Source organism: Girardinichthys multiradiatus, chromosome 9, assembly GCF_021462225.1.
Source record: "Girardinichthys multiradiatus isolate DD_20200921_A chromosome 9, DD_fGirMul_XY1, whole genome shotgun sequence".
Classification (NCBI taxonomy): domain Eukaryota; kingdom Metazoa; phylum Chordata; class Actinopteri; order Cyprinodontiformes; family Goodeidae; genus Girardinichthys; species Girardinichthys multiradiatus.
The window spans coordinates 2,902,253-2,929,813 of NC_061802.1; the positions used below are offsets into that span (position 1 = coordinate 2,902,253).

A 27,561-nucleotide genomic window follows, 5' to 3' on the forward strand; every position below is an offset into this window, starting at 1 on the left:
CCAGGTGAAAAAAGAGTTATGAGAGTGTCCAATAGTAAGAGAGCTTGTCAATCATAAGCCAGAATAGCAGAAACATAATGCCAGCAGATGGTGTAAAATAAAACAAAAGCCACTAAAAAGAAGACAAAGTGTGACAGATGGTGAGCCACACACGCTGCTGACATCTTGCCACGTCAGATCTGTCTTCATACCACTGCTGCCACCGTCGCCTTTGTTGTAGAAAACTTGCATTTTCCAAAGAAAGAGAACGATGATAACCATTCAACCAGCTTTGTTAATTTAGCCTTATAAGGGAGACAGATCTTTCAGCATCAGACGTGTTACTGAACAGAGCCGATATCAAATCTAATGAGACAAGTGCTGACCGCTCCTTATATCAGTCTGCTCCTGACACCCCCCCTCTAGGAGAAACAGAGGTGAGAAATCAATCCAACTTTCTCGCAGACATCTTGGCTCCTCTGCGACTGATTGTTTGTTGGACCAGCAGGGGTTCCAGGGACAAGAAGAGACAAAACACCTTTGGTGTTCAGACACATTTCCCCTTCAGCTTGTAAATGCCTTGGAAAGACCACCCAGAGGGGGCAGAAAGGAAGGTGAAAGCTATTGTCATTTCAAACTTGGTCATCACCTCAGAAGCACAAAAGCAATTTAAATTTTTACATTACACCTTACAGTGATTTGTCCTGTAACCGGTGGGTTGCTGGTTTGAGATCATTCGTTGACTGAGACACTTCACCCGCTTTGCCTACTGATGGTGGTCATAGGGCTCGGGGGCGCCTGTGTATGGCAGCCTCACTTCTGTCAGTCTGCCCCAGGGCAGCTGTGGCTACAATGTAGCTCACCACTGTCAGTGTATGAATGTGTGTAAGAATGGGTGAATATAGTGTGAAGCGCTCTGGGATCTCTGGGGATTTGATAAAGTGCTGTACAAGCATAGGCCATTTACCATTCATTTCAGTTAAAACAGACAAAATGATGAAAGACGGACATTTCAAGGCTCAGATGTAAAAGGGTCAATAAGAACAGGCTTCTACTTACCTCTATTTTGAAGGTTTGGCCACTGGAAGTCAGTCAGCTCAGATGGATGAAAGAAATCTCTTCTCAACTAAACTTTGGATCAAAATTCTTTCATACTGGTGTCTCAGTCTCTCATCACCTCAAAGGTCTTGTCTTAAATTACGTCTTTTAATTCCAGATCACGTAGGTCCTAACTCAAGATCACGTTGGGGTCATATGGAAATATAAATGCCTTGTTATTAGTAGTGTGGAAATATAAATGCATTATTATTAGTAGCTAAAACTAAGATATATTTGGGACTTTGTTGTTTATAGATTGATTTTTATTAGGAGTTTTTAGTTATGCTTTTGATAGTTAGAAAAAAACCTTAACAGTAGCCTCTAGTATTATAGAGTCCAGTTTTTACACAATGAGTGTTTATTATTCAAGGTTAAAGCTTGCAGGTGTTTTCTGTCTGTATCGTGAGAAGCTGGCAGTGGAGTAGGGAGGCATGGTACTCCTCTCACTGAAGATTCCTGAAGACGTGTGGGAAACAATTATTTAATTAAATGATGAAATGTATCTCTGTTTCTTTGATACTGTTGCTGGGGAGACATCAACAGACACAATGATTGTGTCTGTGTACCGCATAGCAGCGTGGGGTATAAAATGTAATGTAACGCAGCCCCCAGTGAGACAACACACAGAGGTTTCCAGGTACCCGTGTAAGTGTGATGTCTCCTCTCTGAATTCAGATTGGTTTTAATAAACTTGTGGAAACGTACAACTGATCTCTGACTGAGGATTGTCATTTGAGGTGCCAAATAAAAAGAATTGATGAGAGGTGAGGAGTAATGTAAGAGTTAACGGATGTCCAGTAAAGTTTTCCTACCTCAACAATTGGTGCCGTGACCCGGATTTGGCACTAACTAAAGGATAATTAATTGACTACGAGGCGGACGTCATTCTACAACACCACAGGGTCGACCCGAAACTAAAGATAAGGAGATCTATATTTATTCTCCTTTTGCCTGCTAATAGTGTAGGTGGTGTTGTGGAATAGATATCTGTTTTCTCTTAAATTTACAGTCTTGATCAGTTTTGGGTAAAATATTTGTTGATTGAAGTAATGTTTTACGGTAAAGAAATGATATATTGAGTAAAAATATTTGTTGATTGACACAAGATAAATTTTAGTCAAGATACTTCAATGGTGAGGCTTTAAAAAGTAAATAAGTGCCGGATTTGGCAATCCAAACTTCGTCCTGACGAGGACTGGGGTATTTAGGCTGGGGTTAGTAAGAGCCTCCCCGAGGGACTGAGGACCCCTCTAAGTGGCCAGGGATAGGACCCCGAGACCCTGAATTGGCAGGTGAGGGAAAACACCCGAGATACTTAAATGGTGAGGGTGTAATAATAAAATTAAGTAAAAGGAATTCCAGGGAGTCAACAGAGGGTTGATTCCTAGGTGTCAAACCGGGTTTGGCATCACAGCGGTCGGACAAGGAGAGATTGAAAAAGAGAGTCCCGCTGAGTGGAAGGGTTTGAGGCCCTCTGTGCGTGCAAGCTATATGTATGTGTATTTGTATTTGTTGTATTTGTATTTGTCTAACTGGATTTACGGTGCATATGAGTGAGAAGAGAATAAAATTGAGTGGCTGCACTTGAGTGTGAGTGATTGTACAAGCTGTGATTTTATTATAAACTGTATTGCCATAGAAGTGACAAAACGAGGGGAAAACAAGCATACCATCGTAATAACACAACAGTTGAACAACATGGAAGGAGAAATTGATGGGGAAAAGAGTGATGATGGATGGGGTAGAGGTCCCTGGATACCGTTGTCAGATCAGGTAACTGTGCTGGCAGACTTTATGGAAAAACATGAGAAAAAGTCAAAGAAGGAAGTTCAGAAAACTATAGAAAAGATCAAGGAGGTGATTGTTGAAGGAAAGGGAGGAATGGATGACAGAGAACCGTTAGGTAGATGGTTGAACCGAGAATATAAGAGGCATCTGAAGGATAAAAAAAAGTTGGTTGATTAAAGCTGATGAGAAAGGACGACTTGGTGGAATAAAGTGTAAAGTTGAAGCAAAAGACGCAGGGAAAAGAGAGACAGAATGGGGCCGTTTGTTGGTTTGGTGGCAGGGATTGATTCACTGCAGTAAGGACAGAACACAAGAGAAGCAGTCAGAAAAAACAGCAGTACCCCCACCGAGTGTCCCTCCCCCCTATAGTCTCACACATGGTATATATCCAGGGATAGATGTGCAAAATGGAGATATATTAGAGGAGACACAGAATCAGGCCTGTTATGTGCACATTACAACCCGTTTGTCCCTGAACTGTCAAAAGTATACACACCACAAGTGGGAGGACCTGCCTGTTATGAGCCCTTCTCTGACCACATAGAGAGAGATGCAGAGGTGGAAGAAAGTGTTGAGCAGAGTAGTGTGGCTTCTGGCAGTGATTGGTTGAGTGAAAGAGCTGAAGTAGGGCCTGAGACAGAAGCACAAGAAACGCTTAGACTTTTAAGAGGGGTTACACAATTGGAATCAAAAGTGCATGATTTATATGAGAAAGCTTCTCAACAGATAACAGAAAAACAGTTTAAAGATTCTGGAAGAACACACACCATGACTACTTGTAGCCAGAGCGGTCCATCCAGATTTCAATGTCCGTTGTTGACCTCATCAGTTGGAATGACAAAATATGTCCCTTTTTCATTGGGAGATATTCAGGCATTAGTGGATAAGTTGCCACCAATTGCATTGTGGGATTATGTTTATTGATTAATTCATATTTATCAATAATTATAATTAAAAATCATAATTTAAAAAAATTAATTTCTTAACCAAAAATCCTCATTTATGAATCGAAACCAGAGATGTCTTCTGGTGTTGTAATTGTGGCTCAACGCCTTTGATAATTACAACCGTTAAATACTCGGTAATAATTAATAACTATTACTAGATGTCACTGTTTAATCAACCGTTTCCGCCGAAACGTGGGGAACTTTAACCTTATTTTGACTGACAAATCACTCTTGCACAAAATAAAAACACAGACGACTTCTCTTTATCTACGTGAATCTTTATTAAATCAATTCCGATTCAATAATCTTCACCTAATCAAACATGCAAAGTTCTACACAGAACGGTAAAATATCTAACTACACAAAATAAAAACAGCAGTGAGTGTGTAGGAGATCAAACCAGCAGTTATGGCAAAATACAAAGGGAATATGGTTGAATGAAGCTTTGGGAGCGCAGCCCGCCAGAAACTGTGGCTCAGTGAGATACAGGCAGTCATAAAACATCCCCCGCCGCTGGGGATGTTCGAGAACACAAAGGGTTATAAAACTTTTGGCGGCAACTCATAAAACATAAAGTTGAAGACAAAGAAAATGGTTGATTTTCACCATAAGGTTATTATAGCAGTCCAGTTTCACAGTGCACCTGCTCTCAGGTGTTCACACGGTGAAAGCACAATCTTGCAAGACTCGGGGCCTCAGAAAACAACAGTAATCACGTTTCAAAAGAACAATGGCATGCACATACAATTCAGAACACATTAGACTCTAAGTGGTGATTCTACATCGCACTAAAACCTCCTCTACCCTGCCCAAGCTATTCCTAATAAAGAAATGAAAATAAAAGGGTGGATTTTACTTGTTGAAGTCTTCCTTCTGGGGCAGCGAGTGAGAGAGGAAAGGAGGGTGAAGAGTTTCTGCGCGTCCGCAGTTAAACTCCAAGAAAGCGGTCAATCTCCGTCCTTTGGCCTCCTTGGCAAAAGGGAAAAATATGATCTGACCGTCAGCAGTCGACTAGAACAAAACAAGGTGGCGATCCGTCTCCTTGAAACCACTGTGAGGGTTTTTTCTTCTGTTACGTGTTAAACTCATGTCTTCGATCGGCAAAGTGAAATTTCTGCCCTTCTTATTACAGAAACTTCTTTCATTAATTTTTCGTTGGCCAACAAAGGAGAATAAATGAAGACTCCACGTGGGATCTTCTTCTCCAGAGGGATGCTTCAGTTGCGTGGTAACCGTGTCGAGGTCCCCAGCTGAAGGCAACTCTTTAAAGGGGGTCACCTTCCTTTATAATCTCCTGTGACGTCAGACTTGGGACACCCTGTCATATCAGCCGCAATGTCCGCTGGGATTTGTAGTAGCGGACTATCCTGGGATACAAAATGGCTGATGATGCCAAAATGCCTGGTAGCGTCCAGCAACGTGCTAATGGTCCAATATTCAGCACAACATGTGGTCCAACATGCAGGATGTGGATGTGTCTGGTTACAGGAATTAGATACATTGACTAAAGGCATGACACTGGCCTTGGGTGACTTTAGAACAATTTTGGGACAATCTGTGCGTCCCTCAGTGGCTAGGGAGATAGAACAGAATGCTGATTGCAGTAAGGACCCTGATGACACACCCCTGACACGTGTAATGACAGCCCTAGGGAAGGCCATAAGAAATCAGACTCCGTTGCAGTCCCTCAATTTGATTGGGACCCTAATCAGCATCCTAAAGAGCACATTGGTGCTGCAGTGGACACATGGATGAGACACACAGGAGTTAATCCCAAGGGTGACGGGACAGGAATGGGACAGCTGTTTAGAGAAGCCGTATTAAAAGGAGTTCCTGTTGAGGTGTGTCAAAAGATGAAAAATAATCCTGATTTGCAGGGAACAGACTTCACAAAGTGGGAAAAACATTTAATTCACCTTTTACATACAGCTCAGGAGGCAGAGAAAAAGAAAAGAGGAGAAAGAGCAGCTCCAGAACCAGCTCTTTGAATTACAGCTGCAAGAGGCCAAAGAGAAATTAAATAAGAGAAAAATTGATAAAACTGAAAATGTAATGTTAGCTGCAGCTCAATCTGTTCCTCCGGCTGCGTCTGCACCTCCTGCTGCACACACCCCAATGTCTGTGACTGATCAGTGGCCAGGAGAGGGGTCACCCCCTCCTCCGCCCTATCCATTTTATAATTACAGGTACAGTGGCCCCGGTCGTGGAGGCGGATAGCATGTTGGTGGTCAGCTGGTCGTGGTGGATGGCGTGGAGCACCCAGAGGAAGGGGTGGAACCAGCAGGGCTCTGGAAGATGTGTGCTACAACTGCGGTCAGTCTGGACATTGACCACGCACCTGCCCCACCTGGGGGTCACAGCAGGGTCCTCCCAATGCAGGTATGGCACCTCCCCCACCCCAGCAGGGCCAGTATCCACAGATGGGTGGACACCCGTCTTACAACCCATACTGACACACCCCTGAGGAGGACCAAGGCAGAATGGGCACAGCAGACCCCATGTTGCCTGCAAAGGTGGGAGAGAACTGTCTGAATTTTTTAGTGGACACTGGAGCTACTTATTCCACCATAACACAGCAACCTCCTAAACCATTGCTCTCTACTAAGACTGTTTCTGTGATGGGCTTCTCAGGGACTGCATAAATTCTTCCTGTTCAGATTGGGACTCAGAGAGTAACTCACCCTTTTGTGCGTTCACCCAGCACACCTGTTAATTTGCTGGGCAGAGACTTATTAGTGAAGCTGGGAGCATCAGTGCTGTGTGGTAATGATGGGTTAACGGTAACTTTTCCAGATGGTTCCTCTTTGGCATGTGGACAAATGCTTCAGCATGGACAATATTTTTACAGCCAGTTGCAGAGGGATATGCTGACATCTACTGGGGACTGCTGACCGCACCTTCTTCTCCAAGCAGCATCTTCTCTGTGTATTAGCTGTGGAAACCCTGTATTCAAAGTCTCTGCCTCTACACCTCTCCGCCTGACCCGCCCCATGTCACTCTGTTCTACGACCGTTGTCACATTGAATGGTACCAGGATTTGTTTAATGAAACAGTAGAAGGTAGGACATGGTTTATTTCATCCAAAAATATTTATGTGGCTCCTGAGGGTGTGGCTGCAACAGTTGATTTAACACCTGACCAAGCAGAATAGTATTTAATGTCAGATGAAGCTGTTCCTCATGTTTCTCTTTCTTTGCATCCTGAGCATCAAGCTAAGGAATTGGGAGGAGTGGTAAAGTGCTCTCTGGCAGCTGGGGACTGGCAGGACACCTCAGTCACCAACTTAAGGTATTCTAAGAACACAGACACATACTGTATAAATGTACAGCTACTGATGAAGTTCTGTTGTAGCATGAGATGCTGATACGTCATCATGGAAGAGAAAAAACAGATCATCCCAAAGCTGCAGCTCTTTTGCAGAGCCTACCTTATCAGTTATGGGCTGAAGGGCCCACAGATGTAGGATTAACCCCCTGCGCCCCAGTTTCTTTTCAGGTTGTATCTCCCTCGCTTATTTGGGTTCCACAGTATCCGCCCAAAAAATAAGCTCAGGAAGGCATCAGAGACACCATTGAAGGCCTGAAGGCAACAGGTGTGTTAGAAACCTCAGTCTCATCATGGAACACATACATCCTTCCTGTAGAGAAAAAAGGTACTGGAAAATACCGCATGGTACATGATTTAAGAGCAATAAATTCAGTTCTGGTGACTCCTACTGTTCCTGTCCCAAATCCCTATGTTGCTCTCTCCAACCTTGAACCTTCACAGCAGTGGTACACATGTATTGATCTAGCTAATGCTTTTTCTGTTTGCCATTAGCAGAAGAGTGCAGAGACATTTTTTCTTTCACCTATGGTGGGGAGCAGCTGCGCACCCGTCTGCCACAAGGGTTTGCCCTTTCCTCAGGTATATTTAACCAGGTTTTGAAATATGTGTTACAGACTTGCCCCCTACCACAGAACGTGACTCTAATTCAGTACGTGGATGACGTACTACTGGCAGCATCCACAGCGGAGCTCTGTTTGCAATCTACAGAACTGGTGCCGAGACATCTGCATAAACATGGATTCAAGGTCAGTAAAGATAAACTACAAATAGCAAGGAAGCAAGTTTCCTTCCTGGGCGGAGTTATTACCGCAGGAAACACGAGCATGTCAGGCTCACATAAGCAACGTATTTTAACACACCCTAAACCTCTTAGGTTGAAAGACATGCTGTCATTTTTGGGCCTTACAGGTTACAGTAGGACCTACATCCCAGGTTACACCAATCTCACACAGCCCCCCTTAGAGAACAGGGCATACAAAATCTCAACAATGTCCTTAATTGGACACAGGAAGCAGAGGAAGCCTTTATTGCATTAAAGCAGCTTCTCTCCAACGCGGCAGAGCTTACGCTCCCAGACTACACCACACCATTTTATTTGGATGTTTCTGTAATAAAACTGGTAGTAAATGGAGTTTTGTTTCAGAAAAAAGGGCCAGAGAGGAGAGTGTTGATGTACTTTTCAGTAATGATGGATAACATGGAAAAACGCCACCCATAATGCACACAACATGCAGCAGGGTTGGCAAAATGAATTCAAAAAACAGCTCGCTTAGTGATGGGACACCCTCTGAATGGTTTAACAACTCACAGTGTGGTGGCATATGTAAACTCTCAAAGTTTCACCATGACAGCTCTGAGACAACACAGGCTCAGCAAAATCCTGGTGGCACCCAATATAACCTACACTCACGAGGGAATCAACATGGCGGATGGAATAACACAGGGGGAACCACATCAATGTGAAGATCTGGTTAGCAGGACAGAAAAAGTAAGACCAGATTTAGAAGCCACCCCCCTTGAGGGACCACAGGTGAGACAGCTGTTCACAGATGGTTGCTGTTTCAGGCATGATGCTGAAGGACTTAAAGCTGCTTATGCTGTTGTAGAACAGACAGAATCAGGACTGATAACAAAAAGGTTGGAAGGACCCCAATCAGCAAAGAGAGCAGAAGTTATGGCTGTAATAGCTGTGCTCAGACTGACAGAGGGGCAGGAAGTGAACGTGTCCACAGACTCAGCTTACTCAGCAGGAGCCGTTCATCTGGAGCTCTGTCAGTGGTTGAGAGCAGGATTTTTGACAGCTGGAGGAAAACCTATAAAACATGAAGCAGAAATGAAAGAGCTAGCAGAAGCCTTGTTACCAACAAAAGTAGCTGTGATCAAATGTAAAGGACATGACAGCAGTGATTCAGAAATAGCAAGAGGGAATCGGGCTGCTGACCATTCTGCCAAGATAACAGCAGGTTATATTGCTCAGATGATGATGGTGGCTGAAGAGGAGGAAGTGAAAGAACAGTTGACCTTAGAAAGAGTAGTGGAGCTGCAAAGCAGAGCAGCCCCTGAGGAGAAGAACATGTGGAGGATGAGAAGAGCTACAGAGCAGTCAGGATGTTGGAGAGGACCAGATGGTAGGATGATGTTCCCTCCTGGACTTAAACAGAAACTTTTTTCTGAGGCACATGGAGTAGGACACGTTGGAAGTAGACAGATGCTGGAGAATCTGAAGGAGTGGTGGCATCCTTTCATGACAGACATGGTGAAGCACTTTGTGAAATGCTGTACAGTGTGTGGACAATTCAACCCAAAGAAAACTTTGACACCGTTGCAGGGAAAATTTCCTTTAATCACAAGACCAGGAAAGGAAATAATTATTAACTACACAGACATGGTGCAGTCAGTAAGAGGTTTCTGATATCTGCTTGTGTGTGTGGATGCTTTCACAGGATGGCCAGAAGCATGGCCAGCGAAAAAGGAAGATAGCAAAACTGTGGTTAAATGTCTCATTAACCATTACATTCCCAGACACAGGTTTCCTGAAAAGATAAGGACTGACAATGGAACCCATTTTAAGAACCAGGTGCTGCAACAGGTGGAGTCCAGTTTGGGGCTGAAACACAGGTTTGGCTCGGTGTATCACCCTCAGTCCCAAGGAAAAGTTTAAAAAATGAATCAAAACCTGAAAAACAAATTGGCTAAAATCTGTGCACAGACTAAATTATCATGGGTTGATGCATTACCTCTTGCTTTGATGTCAATCAGGTGTTCAGTGAACTCAACCACAGGATACACTCCATATGAGCTGGAAACTGGAAGAAGTTTTCCGGGACCACGAGGAGGAGTTCTGACATCTACAAGTGATATACAGAATCTGTCACACAAAGTCTATTTTTCTCAGCTACAGACGGTGGTGGAAACCTACAACAAGGTTCTGGGAGCTGAGAGATCTACAGGAGAGCCAACAACACCCCAGGTCGAGTGGGTGTGGATGAGGGTCATCAAGTGGAAGTGGGTGGAGCCAAGGTTCACAGGACGTACCAGGTGACCGAGAGGACATCCCACGCAGGGAGGCTGAAGGGCAAAGGAGACATGTGGTTTCATTGGAGCCAGTGCGCCGAGGCACTGGAACCAGGGAGACCCTTGGAGGAGATTGGAGAAAACACAGCTTCATCACAAGGGGCAGAATAATCCCCTGAGCTGTCAGACAACTAGGCAGTCTACCTTAGTTGTTGAAGAAAGAAGACCAACAGACACCAGCGCACAAAATGTCACCTGTATAAGAGACCAACGAACAGCAAGACTGCGCCACCCGGAGGACGAAAGGACGAGATAAGACAAGAAAAAATAAAATAAAATTTTCAATTTATGGTTTTTACTAAACAAAAGTTATATTTTATATGTTATTGCATTTTTACTCTTTTATTATATGCATCTATTGTTGTACTTACTGTTCAGGGGCCATAAGGATTGTAGTGATTGAACCCAGACATTGTTTAAACACAGTTAATTAATAGGACTGAGAAGACATCCTCCACTTAGAAGGGGTCAAGCAATGTTGTGGATGCCAGAAGTTTTACGTAAAAGAGTTTGATGATTTCAATTGGTCAAGAGGACCCCAATACACACCAATGTTGAGTATCTGTATAAAAAAACGCCGTGTAGGTACTGAGGGCTGGGATTCTTTGGGATTTTGAATGAAGATGCTTTCTGAATAAAAGGTCCCCCGCATCGGCTCTTGAGAGGAAACCAGTTGTCTCTTCATCATTTTTAAATTAGTAAACTTTCTTCTCCCACATATTGGCGCCCAACGTGGCTTTGGCATTTTTTGCTGAGGGAGAAGGGAAAAAGTAACCGGTCCAGGCGGAGGGACATGGACTGCTGAAATGGGCCCGTTAAACCAGAGTGGGTAAGATCATGTGTCTCTTATGTTACACTTTAGAAATACGGCTGTCCATAGGTCCTCCGCCCTGGTTATTAATTCAAGGATATCTGGTTTACCTTAATGTGCCGACATGCGCGCAAGGAGGTTGTCAATTAAAAAACCAAAGTTGGAATTGGCGAACCTGGCAGTCTTGAAGTAATGTTTATGTCCTGGCTAAAGTCGTGGTTCCAAGACAGGTGTAGTCCTATTTGATAGAGGGCTTGGATGTATACTGATTTCTCCTTGTGTAGAAACAGCTATTTTATATATTTTTAAAAACCGTTATAAAAGGCATGTAGTGGCATTGAAAATAAGTAGCCGGTGGACTGAGTAGAGGTAAGTTGAAACCTCTGAAATGCCTGAGCGCTGAGTAATATTTGCCTGAAAGGCAAAGAGGAACTGCCGTTAAGTGCACATGCCCAAGTTTTTTATTTCTTTCCTAGTGGCATTCAAAGATGACCCCTTGGAGTGTCAAAGCCTGAAGCTGAGAAAGCTGTTTGTGATCTCTGTGGTGATTGGTGTTCTGCAGAGATGTTAAATTAATCCTGTTAAAGGGATTAGAGTCAATAATCTAATAATTAGAAATGTGTGCACAAATAAAACTTTTGAAACTGACTCGGCTGAATCAGGTCAGTGGACCCCCGGGGGCATGAAAGGGTGTGAAAAAGGATGGAAAAGTGTGAATGAGATGTATGAATGAAAAGGCTTGGATCCGCAGCATATGGCAGATAGATGAATGGATGAATCTCTGAATGATGTATGAACGATGGTGTTTTGCATTTATCTGAGTTATATGCATTGTCAGACTGAAATCTGTATGAGTGTGGCAATTGAAGCAAGTTGCATGATTACCTTAAATACTTTCTAAGACTCATTTGCTGTGTTAAAACAACAAATGAGCTTTTGTGGTGCGCACCAGAAGCTTTGCTTTGATTTGTTTTATGGTTCCTATGGGTTAAGTGTTGAGTTATGCCCAAGTCAAATATAGCTGTGTTACTGGTTAAAATTACTGCTTGAATTTTTTGTTTACTCTTGAGGGACAGACCTAAAGAAACTTGTGCACTTTGATTAGAATTAAATAGGAAATTAATTAGTCAGTTTCTGGTAGAAACTGACTGAAAGCTAGAAAAAAGGAAAAAGGCTCTCTGCAGGCTTGAGAGATTGAATTTCCGGTTGCAAGTTGTGTGCGCGCACCTGGACGCACGCCGTGTCTTGCTTTCCACCAGCGTATGACGAAAAGAGTGTGGTTGTGTGACACACAGCACCCACACACGAACACGTACACATGCATAGCACACAAACATACAACACACATACGCGAGCGCACACAGAAACAAAAAAAACAGACACACAAATGTGGGGAGAGAATGCATTTATTATGTAAAATTCAATAGAGTACAAAACAACAGCATACAGATGTTGCAAATGCACCTTTTTATTATATATTTGTATATTGTAAATATGTATATTCTGTAATGCAAAAACAAAACAAAAGAGCAAAGTGTACCGGAGTCAAATTCCTTGTTTGTATGTACGAACTTGGCAATAAAGCTGATTCTGAAAAAGAAAAGTATGAATGTCAAATGCCGGCATATGTCTGTCTAAATGTCTGTCCATGTGTCTGTGTCTGTGTTCATCTAAGTGTGTAATCCATCTGTCATACAAGTGGGTTTATTGTCACTAATATTTGTTTATCCAATTATTTTTTCTTTTCTCTTTATTTTTGACAATTTATTTGCAGAAGACTGACAAGTTTTTTAAGAACCTTGGGGCTGTAGGCCTCTTAGTGCTTACAAAGTCCAGACTTATGATTGAACAATTAAATAGTTTAAATTCAAGTGAGCGCGGAGTGGTCTGCAGTTACCTTGGAGTCTAAATTAACTTCACAAATGCGCAAGAAAATTAATAGAATGTCTATAATTGAAGTAAGAATCCAGATTTTATCTAATTTTTCTTTTCTAGTGGAAGCTCAAATGTTAACTGCCTGATGCAGGAAGACTTTTGTGTAAATACTGTCAGGTTGAAACAACCTAAAATACTTATAACATCACAAAAAGAAGAGAAAGACAAAGAATTAGTTATTTTACTCGCTGCGAGGAAACGGACAGAGGTGTGCTTTCAGTTACAAATCTCCTACCGCTCTGAAAACCATCTGTCCGCACCTCTCTTTTTATTATCTTTAGTTACAAAGAACGTTGCTCTCTAAAGGATGGGAAAAACAGCTGCAACGTAAACAGGTCATAAACACCATTATCTTGTAACAACACACTTCCACAGTCTCCCCCATCTTAAGATCAGGGTGTCTTCTGTTCAGTACAATCAGCCTTCATCTTTATGACCTCCTCATCTGTGACTGCTTCCTTCTCAGCTCCACCTTTGATCCGTGCCTGCAGACAAACTCATCACATCCTTTACTCACACAAACATCATGAAAGGTTATAAAGATCAAATAATCAAGTTAAAGAATAGGAGAATATATAAGATAAATCTATATTCAATTATTACAACATTTCCTCCCTGTTTATCTTATATCTGCTCATATTCTCATATCACTTAAACAGCCACTTCTTTTGGATTTTTAACTGTAAGATTATTTTCATGAGTACAAAGACAATTATACTCAGAGGCACTTACTGACATTTAAATCACAGAATCATATAGAGATGGATCTGGGTACAGGCCAGAAAAGTGGTCAGTCTCATCCTCATCATCTTCATCATCCTGCTGTTTAAGTAACGGATAGAGTTGTGTAACTCTGTCTTCCATAGAAGAAATAGCTGTGGTGATGAGACGGTTAAGCAGAGAACGAAGGCAGGGAATACAACAACATCCACACAATGTCAAAATTGCAGCAAACCCTGCAAAGGAAATTATTACTGATGATACTAAAATTTTATACTTCCCAAACACATCCAGCTAGGAGTCCCACATCGAGGCATCTACTCCAGAATGCTCCTTCATTTGGCCATTTAGAGATCTCAAACCTTCTATGGCTTTAGTGAAGCTGCTATCAGCAGCAGTGTTGTTAGGTGTGAATGTGCAACATTTTTCTCCAAAAATGGCACAAACTGCTCCTTTTTCAGCTAACAACATGTCCAAAGCAATTCTATTCTGGAATGCCATCAGGGAAGTTGAAGCCAATCGGTCATGGACAGCTTCAAACCCTCTTTGTGTCCAATTTCCTAGTTTTTGCACATTGTAATGAATATAGTTGATCCTGTCTACGTTTCTGTTCAACGTACATCACCAACAGATACTTGATTCAAATCTTGCAGCTACTTGATCAGTTAATTTATCTTCATCTATAGCATCTATGTATGTAGAGTCTCCCTCAGTCTGCCAAGCTACTGCTCTGCACTTTCTATCATGCCAATCATGTGGATTTAACACTAGATAGTCCATCTGTTACTTCATCTACTAACATAGAATATACTGAAACTGGTAACCATAAAGTGACTAGAGCACAGAGTCCTGTTACATTTGAAGGCAATCGATCAAACAACCTGCTGTCACCACACCACCACCAAATGTCTCCTCTAGAGACTGGTTTAAAATACTTATTTACTTTTACAGTTGCAGTACATCATACTGCAATGAAATTTCCTAATTTATTACCTCTCTCTGTCATATTTATACATGTGTAGTTTCCAGTGGTGACCCGTTTATGGAATACTGGTTTGTTCTCATCTGCTCTAATTACAGGAAAAACAGAATGCCAGTGCTGACACATTTCATTAAAATAGTTTGATTCATTACTTCCATCATACAGGGTTGTGGTATCACAGCTAGAATTATTTGCAACAAAGGCCTGGGACCAATACACACAACACAATCTCTTTTAGTCATGTTAGCCGCTTGCTCTACCATCAATAACCAGTTATTATTTGTTCCTGATACTCCAGCAATATGGGTTAGTAACCCTAACCCTAACACATTTGAGTGTTAAAGTAAGGTAATGTAAGTTTATTTAAATAGCGCTTTTCAGCAACGAGACACTCAAAGCGCTGTACATACAATCACAAAGAAAATAAACACAGATACAGACACAGAAAAACAAATCAAATGATAAAATCAAACAACAGAGGTAATTTAAATAAAATAAAGAGAATAGAATGATGGATAAGAAAATTAAAGGAAAATTGGACTGAAAACGTAACTAATTATGTTTAGATGGCCCAGTCAATGGCTGCTCTGAACAAATAAGTTTTTAATCTTAATTTTAAAGCAACTTAGGGTTTCGGCGCTTTTACAGTTTACTGGGAGTTTATTCCAGATTAGTGGAGCATAAGAACTAAAAGCTGCTTCTCCATGTTTGGTTCTGGTTCTGGTTTTGCAGAGTAGATTTGTTCTGGATCAACTGCAGCTGTCTGATCCACTTTTTAGGCAGACCTGTGAAGACACCGTTGCAGTAATCAATTCTACTAAAGATGAACGCATGAATTAGTTTTTCAAGGTCCTGCTGAGACATTAGTCCTTTAATCCTGGAGATGTTCTTTAGGTGATAGAAGGCCGACCTTGTTACTGTCTTTATGTTCCTCTGAAGGTTCAGCTCTGAGTCCATCACTACACCCAGGTTTCCAGCCTGACTGGTGGTTTCTAGCTGTATTAACTGAAGCTGCGTGCTAACTTTTAAACGCTGTTCCTTTGGTCCAAAGATTATTACTTCAGTTTTGTTTTGATTCAGTTGAAGAAGATTCTGGCCCATCCATGCATTGATTTCTTCTAAGCATTTACCCAGCGCTTGAATGGGTTCATGGTCACCTGGTGACATCATAACGTATAGCTGTGTGTCGTCTGCATAGTTATGATAACTTACGTTGTTGTTTATTAAAATCTGAGTTAGGGGGAGCATGTAGATGTTGAATAGGAGGGGCCCTAAGATGGACCCTTGGGGAACGCCACATGTGATTTTTGTGCTCTCTGATGTAAAGTTACCTACTGACACAAAAAAGTCCCTGTCCTTCAAGTAGGATTTAAACCAATTGAGTGCTGTACCAGAAAGGCCGACCCAGTTATCCAGGCGCTCTAATAAAATGGAGTGATCAACAGTGTCGAATGCTGCACTAAGGTCCAATAATACCAGCACTGTGGTTCTTCCACAGTCTGCATTTATACGGATGTCATTGAACACCTTGACAAGAGCAGTCTCTGTACTGTGGTGAGCAGGAAGCCTGACTGGAAGACTTTGAAGCAGTTGGTTGTTGTTAGGAAGTTGTTTAACTGTTGAAACACAGCTTTTTCAATAATTTTACTGATGAAGGGGAGGTTTGATATAGGCCTGTAGTTCTGCAGTAGCAGCTTGTCCAAGTTGATCTTTTTCACTAGAGGTTTGATAATTGCTATTTTTAGGGCCTAGTGGAAAACACCTGACAAAAGGGACGTGTTTATTATTTGTGTTAAATCAGATGTTATTACAGGCAAAGCTTTTTTAAGGAAAGCTGTGGGTAAAACATTGAGACAGCAGGAAGAAGAGCTTAGTTGCTGTACGATTTCTTCTAAGATTTTGCTGTTTATTTTGTGAAATTGGGACATTTTGTCAAAATCAGTTCTAGTTGGAGACAACTTTGGTCCTGGAGTTGATGTGGATGTTCTGACTGCCTCTCTGATCTTTTGGGTTTTTTCAGTAAAGAATTTAACAAATTCATTGCAGGCCCTGGTAGAGTGGAGTTCAGATGCTACAGTTACAGGAGGGTTTGTTAACCTGTCAACCGTGGCAAATAAAGCACGAGCATTGTTAATGTTTTTACTGATGATCTCAGAAAATAAAGATTCCCTTGCTAACACATACATCATCAGATGATTTCACTCATTCCTCACCAATCATTCCCATTGGGTCAGGGTGAATAGGACCCTGTCTGATTTTCTCACCATTAGTGGCGACCCTCAGGAATGTATCAGTTCACCTGTGCCGTTTACTGTATATACTAACTCCTGTCCTCTTCACCCTGTTAACTAATGACTGCATCTCTAATACACCCAACAACTACTACTACTGTTTAAATTTTCTCAGATCTTTTCATCAGATATAGTAACCTACAGACAGCAGATCCAAGGTTTTGTCCAGTGGTGAGAGGAACATTTCCTGATTCTCTATGTCCAAAAAACTCAGGAAATGATCTTTGACCTAAAGTTAGTCAGGTTGATTTTATGATTCAGTACTTGGACAGTGTGTTAGATGTAGTAAGACAAAGTGGAAATAAGTGGAAATGTTATTTGATTTTCACAGATTTTATATTTAAGAAGCAGCCGGTGTCTGTAGCCATGATAATCTAATCTGAGCTGGCACATACCCCAGATACCTGCTGCAGTGGATACAAACAATTATATTCATATATCGGTCATTGATATTCTCTTAAAAAGTCAAGGAAATGTTTTATTCTTCACTGAACTGATTTCAAGAACTAACATCTACATCCCAAATGTTGCTTAAGTGTTTTAACTGTGATTTGTTAAAAATTTCATTGAAATTCTTCAGATAAAAGTAAAATAAAAAATGGAATCTTATGATCTAAATTAATTATTCTCTCATCATTGATCATTTTAAAAATGTTCATGACTAAAATTCCAGATGGATCCTGAACAATTGGGCCCTTATTCACAAAGATCCTCAGAGTCTCTCAGAGAGCTCCTAACTTAGCCTAAAACTTCCTGCCAAGGACTCCCAGCTTCAGACTGATTCAGTTCTCTGCTGAGAGCAACTCTGAGTGAGGAGACCACAGAAATTCCTATCTTAGTGAGAAGGTGTTGTTGACCCCGTTGCCAGGTGTGGTTGACCCTGTTGCTAGGTGTAACGCTAGCAATGCTTATTATTATGTTGACTCACCATGCTGGTTGCTTTCATACTGCATCTGTTTGATATTAATGTGAACACTCAACTGTCAGCATTTTACTGTGATCTCCTTGTTTAATGAGGTTTAGTTTGGTAAAACTAAACAGAAGAAAAAAGGTGTAGAAAAGCGAAGTGAACAGAGGAGCAGAGCCTGCTGGTGGAGAAGAGAGGAGTGTTAAAGGTAGATTTGGTCCTGAGATCATGGTGGGAACCAACAGACATTCCCAGCAGATCAATGCATCATTCCCTCTGCTTTCAGCACCAGCCTGAAATGTGAGCAGCTCTGGTACCTATTTTATATATATATATATATATATATATATATATATATATATATATATATATATATATATAAAATATATACCAGTTTTTCCACTTTTTTCCTAATTTGTTTTTTAGAGCATTTTAAATCTGTAAATATTTAAATAATTATTTCTATTTCTTAGAATGACATCACTAGGAGATACTTTTAATCTTAGGGATTCTTTGTGAATATGGGCCCAGTTCTTCTCCATGCTGATGGTCTCTCTCTCAATCCATAACACTTTGATAGGCTGCTTGGCCTCAAGCTGAAGGTGGGAGTGAATGCTAAAATACTTTTTGTCTTTTTCTATATGACACATCTATAAATATAGAATTATTTAATCAGTTAGAGCTTTATTATTAGTGCTTCCCACTTTTAATGCAAACGTTGGGTTTATTTTGTGAACCTGAGTTATTCAGTGAGTGTAAACTTCATGCTTCAAATAACTCAATATAAATTAAATGACCTCATGTTTAACGTGACAGGTGGTCTTCTTCTGATGTTTGGAGGAGCTTTGATGATTTTCTGACATTCTAGATGAGTGATGTCCAACTGCAGTCCTGGAGGACCAGTATCCTGCATGGTTTAGATGTCTCCCTGCTCCAACACGTCCTGTTCCAATGATCTGCTCATTACCAGGCCTCTGCAGGACTTGATGACATCCTGAGGAGGTCCTTCAGCTTTTTGAATCATCTAAAACATGCAGGACACCAGACCAACAGGACTGAAGTCTGACTCAGTTGTAGTAGTGATTTGATAAAGTATGAGACCTATCTGTTGATGTACATTAATATCATTTACTGCAGCATTAATCCAAACCAAAACACCCAAACTGTTAATGCATTTTAATAGTTGTCACTTATTAAATACAGAGAAATGTGTCCTTCTATTATTTCACATCATGAATCATTTTAATACAATCTGTAGAAAACCAGATAAAGCAAAACATTTATTATGACAATTTACTTAAATTCTTCTTCAGTCAGAAATCCTCCAATAATCAGCCATTAATGTTTATTGAGTCATTTGTCCCCTCCTTGAACCACCACCTTAACGTGGTGGAGGGGTTTGAGTGCTCAAATGATCCTAGAGGCTATGTTGTCTGGGGCCTAAATGCCCCTGATAGGGTCGCCCATGGCAAACAGGCTCTAGGTGATGGGTCAGGCAAAGAGTGGTTCAAGAAACCCTCATGAAGAACAAAATATCGAGGCACGTGACGTTGCCCGGTACGGCGGAGCCGGGGTCCCACCCTGGAGCCAGGCCTGGGGTCGGGACTCGTCGGAGAGCGCCTGGTGGCCGGGTTGCTCCTCGCGGGACCCGGCCGGGCCAAGCCCGAACGAGAGACGCGAGGCCATCCCCCAGTGGGCCCACCACCTGCAGGGGGAACCGTGAGGGACCGGTGCAAAGAGGATTGGGTGGCGGACGAAGGTGGAGACCTCAGCGGCCCGATCCCCGGATGCTTAGGCTGGCTCTAGGGACGTGGAATGTCACCTCGCTGGGGGGGAAGGAGCCTGAGATTGTGCGGGAGGTCGAGAGATATCGACTAGAAATAGTCGGGCTCGCCTCCACGCACAGCGTGGGCTCTGGAACCCATCTCCTTGAGAGGGGTTGGACTCTGTTCTACTCTGGAGTGGCCCACGGGGAGAGGCGGCGGGCTGGTGTGGGTTTGCTTGTTGCCCCCCAGCTCAGCCGTCTCGTGTTGGGGTTTACCCCAGTGGATGAGAGGGTCATATCCCTGCGCCTTCGGGTTGGGAAGAGGTCTCTGACTATCATTTCAGCCTACGGGCCGAGTGGCAGTGCAGAGTACCCGGCCTTCTTGGCGTCCCTGTCGGGGGTGCTGGATAGTGACCCTCCCGGGGACTCCATTATTCTGCTGGGGGACTTCAACGCCCACGTGGGGAACGACAGTGACACCTGGAGAGGTGTGATCGGGAGGAATGGCCTCCCCAATCTGAATCCGAGTGGTGTTTTGTTATTGGACTTCTGTGCTAGTCACGGATTGTCCATAACGAACACCATGTTCAAACATAAGGGTGTCCATCAGTGGACTTGGCACCAGGACACCCTAGGCAGGAGGTCGATGATCGACTTTGTTGTCGTATCATCAGACCTTTGGCCGCATGTTTTGGACACTCGGGTGAAGAGAGGGGCTGAGCTGTCCACTGATCATCACCTGGTGGTGAGTTGGATCCGCTGGAGGAGGAGAAAGCCGGACAGACTTGGCAGGCCCAAGCGCATAGTGAGGGTCTGCAGGGAACGCCTGGCAGAGCCCTTGGCCAGGGATGTATTCAACTCCCACCTCTGGGAGAGCTTCGACCAGAACCCGGGGGATGTTGGAGACATAGAGTCCGAGTGGACCATGTTCTCCGCATCTATTGTCGATGCTGCTGCCCTTAGCTGTGGCCGTAAGGTCTGCGGTGCCTGTCGCGGCGGCAATCCCAGAACCCGGTGGTGGACACCGGCAGTAAGGGATGCTGTTAAGCTGAAGAAGGAGTCCTATCGGCTGTGGTTGGCTTGTGGGACTCCTAAGGCGGCTGACGGGTACCGTGAGGCCAAGCGTGCTGCGGCCCGGGCTGTGGCAGAGGCAAAAACTCGGGCCTGGGAGGAGTTCGGTGAGGCCATGGAGAAGGACTACCGGTTGGCCTCGAAGCGATTCTGGCAAACCGTCCGTCGCCTCAGGAGGGGGAAGCAGTGCTTCACCAACACTGTTTACAGTGGGGGTGGGAGACTGCTGACCTCGACTGGGGACATTATCGGGCGGTGGAAGGAGTACTTCGAGGATCTCCTCAATCCTGCCATCACGCATTCCGTGGTGGAAACAGAGGCTGGGGGCTCGGGGTTGGACTCTTTCATCACCCAGGCTGAAGTCACCGAGGTGGTTAAAAAGCTCCGTGGGGGCAAGGCTTCGGGGGTGGATGAGATCCGCCCTGAGTACCTCAAGTCTCTGGATGTTGTAGGGCTGTCATGGTTGACACGTCTCTTCAACATTGCGTGGCGGTCGGGGACAGTGCCTCTGGACTGGCAGACTGGGGTGGTGGTCCCCCTTCATAAGAAGGGTGACCAGAGGGTGTGTTCCAACTACAGGGGGATCACACTCCTCAGCCTCCCTGGTAAGGCCTATGCCAGGGTATTGGAGAGGAGAGTCCAACCGATAGTCGAACCTCGGCTTCAGGAGGAGCAGTGTGGTTTTCGTCCCGGCCGTGGAACACTGGACCAGCTCTATACCCTCTACAGGGTACTCGAGGGTTCATGGGAGTTTGCCCAACCGGTTCACATGTGTTTTGTGGCCCTGGAGAAGGCATTCGACTGTGTCCCTCGTGATGCCCTGTGGGGGGTGCTCCAGGAGTATGGAATTGGGGGCCCTTTACTAGGGGCCATCCGGTCCCTGTACAAGCGGAGCAGGAGTTTGGACCGCATTGCCGGCACTAAGTCGGACTTCTTCCCGGTGCATGTTGGACTCCGGCAGGGCTGCCCTTTGTCACCGGTCCTGTTCATAATTTTTATGGACAGGATTTCTAGACGCAGCCAAGGGCCGGAGGGGGTCTGGTTTGGGGACCAGTGGATTTCGTCTCTTCTTTTTGCAGATGACGTGGTCCTGCTGGCCCCCTCTACCCAAGACCTACAGCATGCGCTGTGGTGGTTTGCAGCCGAGTGTGAAGCGGCTGGGATGAGGATCAGCTCCTCCAAGTCCGAGGCCATGGTACTCGACCGGAAAAGGGTGGCTTGTCCTCTTCAGGTTGGAGGGGAGTTCCTGCCTCAAGTGGAGGAGTTTAAGTATCTCGGGGTCTTGTTCACGAGTGAGGGAAGAATGGAGCGGGAGATCGACAGACGGATCGGTGCGGCTGCCACAGTAATGGGGCCGCTCTGCCGGTCCGTTGTGGTGAAGAGAGAGCTGAGCCGAAAAGCAAAGCTCTCGATTTACAGGTCGGTCTATGTTCCTACCCTCACCTATGGCCATGAACTTTGGGTCATGACCGAAAGAACGAGATCCCGGATACAAGCGGCTGAAATGAGCTTCCTCCGTAGGGTGGCTGGGCACTCCCTTAGAGATAGGGTGAGGAGCTCGGCCATCCGGGAGGGGCTCGGAGTAGAGCCGCTGCTCCTCCACATCGAGAGGAGCCAGTTGAGGTGGCTCGGGCATCTATACCAGATGCCTCCTGGACGCCTTCCTCGGGAGGTGTTCCAGGCACGTCCCACCGGGAGGAGGCCCAGGGGACGGCCCAGGACACGCTGGAGGGACTATGTCTCTCGGCTGGCCTGGGAACGCCTTGGGCTCCCCCTGGAGGAACTGGAGGAGGTGTCTGGAGAGAGGGACGTCTGGGCGTCTCTGTTGAGTCTGCTGCCCCCGCGACCCGGTCCCGGATAAGCGGAAGACGACGAGTACGAGTACGAGTCATTTTTCCTGAACATCCCTCCTGACAGAAACTGCTGAAAAGAACAACAAACTTTAATATTTCCCATTTTCTCATTATTCATATTAATATTAAGCTAAACGTCCCCACAAAACTAAAACTAAGGTTAAGACTGAAAATTCACATAAAGAGTTTTTGTAAATCCCAGCAGAACACAGCAGGGTTCCACATCTGGTTTAGAAAACTTGAACAAAATGTCAAAAACAGAAAAAAGAAAATCATTTGACAGCAACAGTTTGAACTTTGCTTCTCTAGACAAACATCCAACTGTTGTGTTCAGATCACAGTTTATTCAGGTTTACCCTGAAAATTCTGCTTTCCTCAGACGTCTCCTAAAGAGACGAAGGTCCTGTTCAGACCTGCATGTTGGGCCGACTAGAAACATTTGTCTGCATGACATTTGGGTCAAAAATTTAGAAGAACAAGTGGTTTAATGAATGAACTGAATTATAGATAAAGTACCCTGAACCATTTCTATTATCTCCTTTTAAAGATGTTTTAAATAGAATTCAATAAGTTTTTATTGTTTTTAGGTGGATGATAAAAGATTTGGATCGATCTATCTTTTAATTTGTCAAACTTTCAGTAGGTGGAAAAAAATCCCCCAACTAAAAATGGGTCATTAATGATGTATAACTAACGGTTCAGACAGAAAATCCAGCCTCTTCCATGGCTCTGAATAAATATGCCAGGACATGTAAACTCCAGGTCTGAACAAGATGAGCGCTCCAGAAGGCCTGAGAATAAGAGCACAGATCGCAAAGGTTAACACAAAAAGAAGCAATTATTCAAAAACTTCATTAAATCCTCTAACATCAATAAGAGAACTTAAATTGTGACTGAATTCATAATAACATTCATAACAATGAAAGCCTCTTATTTGTGTGTAGTTCTTATGGGGTATTTGTAAACTGCTGCTTTGAACTCATAGCATGGAAATTAAAGCTACAACAGACACCTTTACCACAAGGGAATGGTTTCTATTTTATATGTGTTCCAACATGGTGTGTCAGAGCACTTCTAAAACGAAAACATTTTCCACAGGTTTTACATGACAGAGGTTTCTCACCCGTGTGAATTCTTATGTGGTAATTCAAGTAACCTTTTCGGCTGAAACATTTTCCACAGCTTACACATGAAAAAGGCCTCTCTCCCGTGTGAGTTTTAATGTGGCTATCCAAACTACTTTTATAACTGCACCTATACCCACAGGTTTTACAAAAATAAGGTTTCTCTCCTGTATGAGTTCTAATGTGAGTATGCAAATTACCTTTCTGTCTGAAACTTTTTCCACAGGATACACATGAGAAAGGCTTCTCACCTGTATGAGTTTTAATGTGGCTATCCAAACTACTTTTATAACTGAACCTATTCCCACAGGTTATACAAAAATAAGGTTTCTCTCCTGTGTGAGTTCTCATATGAGCTGCTAAATCTTTACTGTATTTGAAACTTTTACTGCACACTTCACACTGTTTACATTTTTTATCTTTGTGTATTTTCTTGTCCTTCTTCCTTTTCTCTACATTGTTACTTTGACCTCTGGTTTTCTGAGCTTTCTTCTGTTGCTGCTCATCTCTGTTGGATCCTGAGGCTTCGTAAGTCTTTGTTTCCTGATGACGTTCTGCTTTAGGGAAGTTCTGGAAGATGATTTGGTTTCCAATTGGTTGAGGTTGTTGGTGGTCGGTTTCATCAACAGAAGCTGTTAGAATTAATGCATCAGTCTCCTGCTTCAGTGCATCCTGGTTTTCATCCTGACAGATGCTATCAGGCTCTTTTTTGGCCACCTGCTGAGGTCCTGATCTACCGTCCTCTTCCTTCACTTGTTTAGGTTCTAGTTCCACTGGTTCCTCTTTGAATTCAAGATATCCCAAATCTGTTTCAATTAATGTATCAGTCTCCTGCTTCAGAGCATCGTGGTTTTCATCCTGACTGATGTCTTCAACCTCAATTTTTACCATCTGCTGAGATTCTGATTGACGATCTTCTTCTTTCATTTGTTTCAGTTCTAGTTCCTCTGGTTCTTCTTTTATATGTAGAAATCCAGAAACTGTTCCTATTAATGTATCTGTCTCTTGCTTCATTACGATGTGGTTTTCTTTCTTTAAAATCTGCAAAGGTTCTGATCCAAACTCTTCTTCTTTACTTGTTCAAGTTTTGGTTCCTCTGCTCTCCCTTTTGGTTTTCAGAGATAGTATTTTCCTCTGGTCCCAAACAGAGATTTCTTTTTGATTGAGGACAAAAACAACATGTTGCTTGCAATAGACAATGTTGTTGCAAATCTGAAAAAAAAAAAAAGAAACAGAAAATGTAGTATTAAAAATTTAGCTAAATGCCCACAACAGTAGGTTCTCAGTTCATCTTTCAGTGAAGTATGTATACCGAATTATGTGTACCAAATTTCATAATCCTTGGTCAAATCATGGCTTGAGGCTTGAGTGCTGTAAAGGAATTATGCGATGCCCACCAAATAGTTGCCTGAATATCTTTTAGGGATGGGATTAGGATCGGTCATATTGAATTTGGTGCAGATCAGATGATATCGGTGGAAATTAAAGCTAAATGTATCGCCACAGCGTGACGTTGGACTTTGCCACGTGGTCACAGCCACACCCTCTAGCAAAACGTCTATTTGAAACCAGGTAGGACCTACTTTTTGCTCTGTCTTCTGTCACAATATTAGCTAAGTGGGTCAGAAAGGACTTTTCCAGGTGAAAAAAGCAACTTCCTGTTCTCAGGGGGCAAGGCTATGATGATGTCTATCTGTATATCAAATTTCCAATCTCTACATTACACTGGTTGGCCTATCTCAGTTTAAGAGGCCCGTCAGAGTTGTTTGGCAACGCCCCTTTTAAATTGCATTGAAATCCAAATATTATTTTACAGACAATTTTGTGCAAATTTGGTTGATTTTCCATATATATTTAGACCCCCTAAAAGCAACTTAAAGGGCCAAGAAGGAATCCTGCGATCACAACAGGCCTTCACAGCACTTGGGCCTAATAAATAGGAAAACCAGTATGTACATATATTACATATACACACATAACACTAGGACATTTATTAAGAATAAACAGATTGTTACATATTAAATTTACTTGAAACACTGAACATCCACTTTCACCATTGCATTTAACCTTCTTCCTATAAACAAGTTGGATTGATAATCAGTTATATGCATATGCTGGTTATATCACAATCATTCTTGATGTCCAAAATACAGCAAAGCCATATCTATGTCTAATGGCCATTAACTAATAGGATTGTACTTTGAAATAGATTGTTTACATGTTCAGGTGCTTTTATTTTGGTTATTTCCTGTAGACCCGGAAGTGCTTTATGTACGTTTATGTAAGTAATTGTAGCTTGACGGCAAACAAGACAAAAGAATAGAGTGCTGCAAACTTACAGAATAAGAAAAAGGGCTAACGGCTTAGCACCAGTTGAAAAGGAGGAACAAGGTAAATGTATGATTAATGAAGGAATGTTTTGAATTACAGTATAAGTTTATCTAATCAATGTCATTAAAGTCTAGTGGAAATGACGTTTTATTTTTATATGTGTTTACTGCTCTAGCTCTTACGTTGGTTGAAGAGTGACATATGCTGAAAAAGGTTAAATAAAGGAAACTGCTTATAACCACCAGTAAGGCTCATCATTGTCCTGTAAAGCAAGGGAAGTTTATTTATAGCACATTTCAGTAGCAAGACAATTTAAAGTGCTGTACATGAAAAAAGAAAAGAGCCATAATGGAAAAAGTACATTACAGTGGCATAAAGGTAATTAAATAATTACCAAACACCAATAATTTAAAAGAGAATAAAAATGAATAACTAAATGAACCTCCTGCAGGAAAACTTGATGATTTAATCCAATCATTAATGCATGCATTGTTCCCAGGACCCGTATTTTCTCAGCATAAAATCAAACATTTCTCCCAGGGGGGTTTTCAATTTCCTGGAACGCTGCGCCTCTCCCATATAGTACCAAGGCCACATGTTCCAGCATAAATAATTTGACAAACTCTTTCAGCCAATTATTGAGATTAAAATAGTTGAGCTTCTTTACGATCCAGTTCATCTTCTTCACAGAGAGAGGAGAGTGTTATTTAGGGTTATATTTGTTTGGAGTCTCTCTCACACATTTTCATAAGAAGATTGTGCTGGAGAAGGCAGTGGCCTAAAATATTCTGAAATAAAATTATGAAACGGACACTGGTTCTACTCTCAGAGTTGACCACAGGGAGCCTTTTATTCAGAACACAACTCTAAACACATGGTCACCAAAACCCAAAGAATCCCAACATTTGATACAAAGAAGGGCGTATATATACAAAGTCATATCATTGGTGTGTGGGATTTCCTTTAACCAATCCAACCAAAGTATGTCTTATGCAAGTCTTTCTGGGACTCAGATGGGATGGGACTCTCAGCAGAGATTCCTGAACTAACACCAGATTTGCAAGATATCTGAACTAGACTATGTGACTGTTTGACCATATCGACTTCATTAATCTTTCTACATGCCAAGAACACTCTGATTTAAAGTCTTCTTGAACTGGGACTGTGTGCTATTGGGAATTAACACTTTCCTCTACCACATTTGTACATTGTATTACATTGTTCAGTTGATATTTGTTTCTAGAAATCTTGCTCCCATTGTTGTTTTACTATATCAATATTATTACAACAGGGAGCAATAAATATGTAGAATTTTAATACTGTACCTCTGCCTATTGCAATCCCTCTAAATTTGTTGTTCAGGTCCTAATTTGATGCCATGGCAATACCCCGAGATATACATACATATAACATATTTACCCATACATGTATTTTTAGAGAACTAAGTAATTAATTAAGCAATTGTGATTATTTGTACAATTGGGGGCTGGAAGTTTGGATCTGTGTATTCCTTATCCTTAGAATTCTTTTAAGTTAGTTCTTGGGTTACTTTATATT

At 42.6% G+C, this 27,561-nt stretch overlaps 1 protein-coding gene across 8 annotated transcripts in view; it reads right to left on the minus strand.

Annotated features, from left to right (window-relative positions):
- The window catches only part of LOC124873741 (oocyte zinc finger protein XlCOF22-like), a 138,012-nt gene that overhangs the window by 25,110 nt on the left and 85,341 nt on the right, over positions 1–27,561 (minus strand). Inside the window, exons 2-3 of one of the 8 annotated variants that reach the window (XM_047374658.1) lie at positions 24,084–24,885; positions 22,460–23,340 (exon numbers count right to left, since the gene is read on the minus strand). The exons of 5 other annotated variants lie outside the window; for them this stretch is intronic. In XM_047374658.1, the coding sequence (XP_047230614.1) occupies positions 23,240–23,340; positions 24,084–24,687 (705 nt within the window). In that variant the 5' untranslated portion in view covers positions 24,688–24,885 and the 3' untranslated portion in view covers positions 22,460–23,239. Of the gene's footprint in view, positions 1–22,459; positions 23,341–23,575; positions 24,886–25,352; positions 25,363–27,561 lie in introns of those variants that run through there. 2 more of the 8 variants (XM_047374657.1, XR_007039612.1) reach the window with 2 other exon arrangements.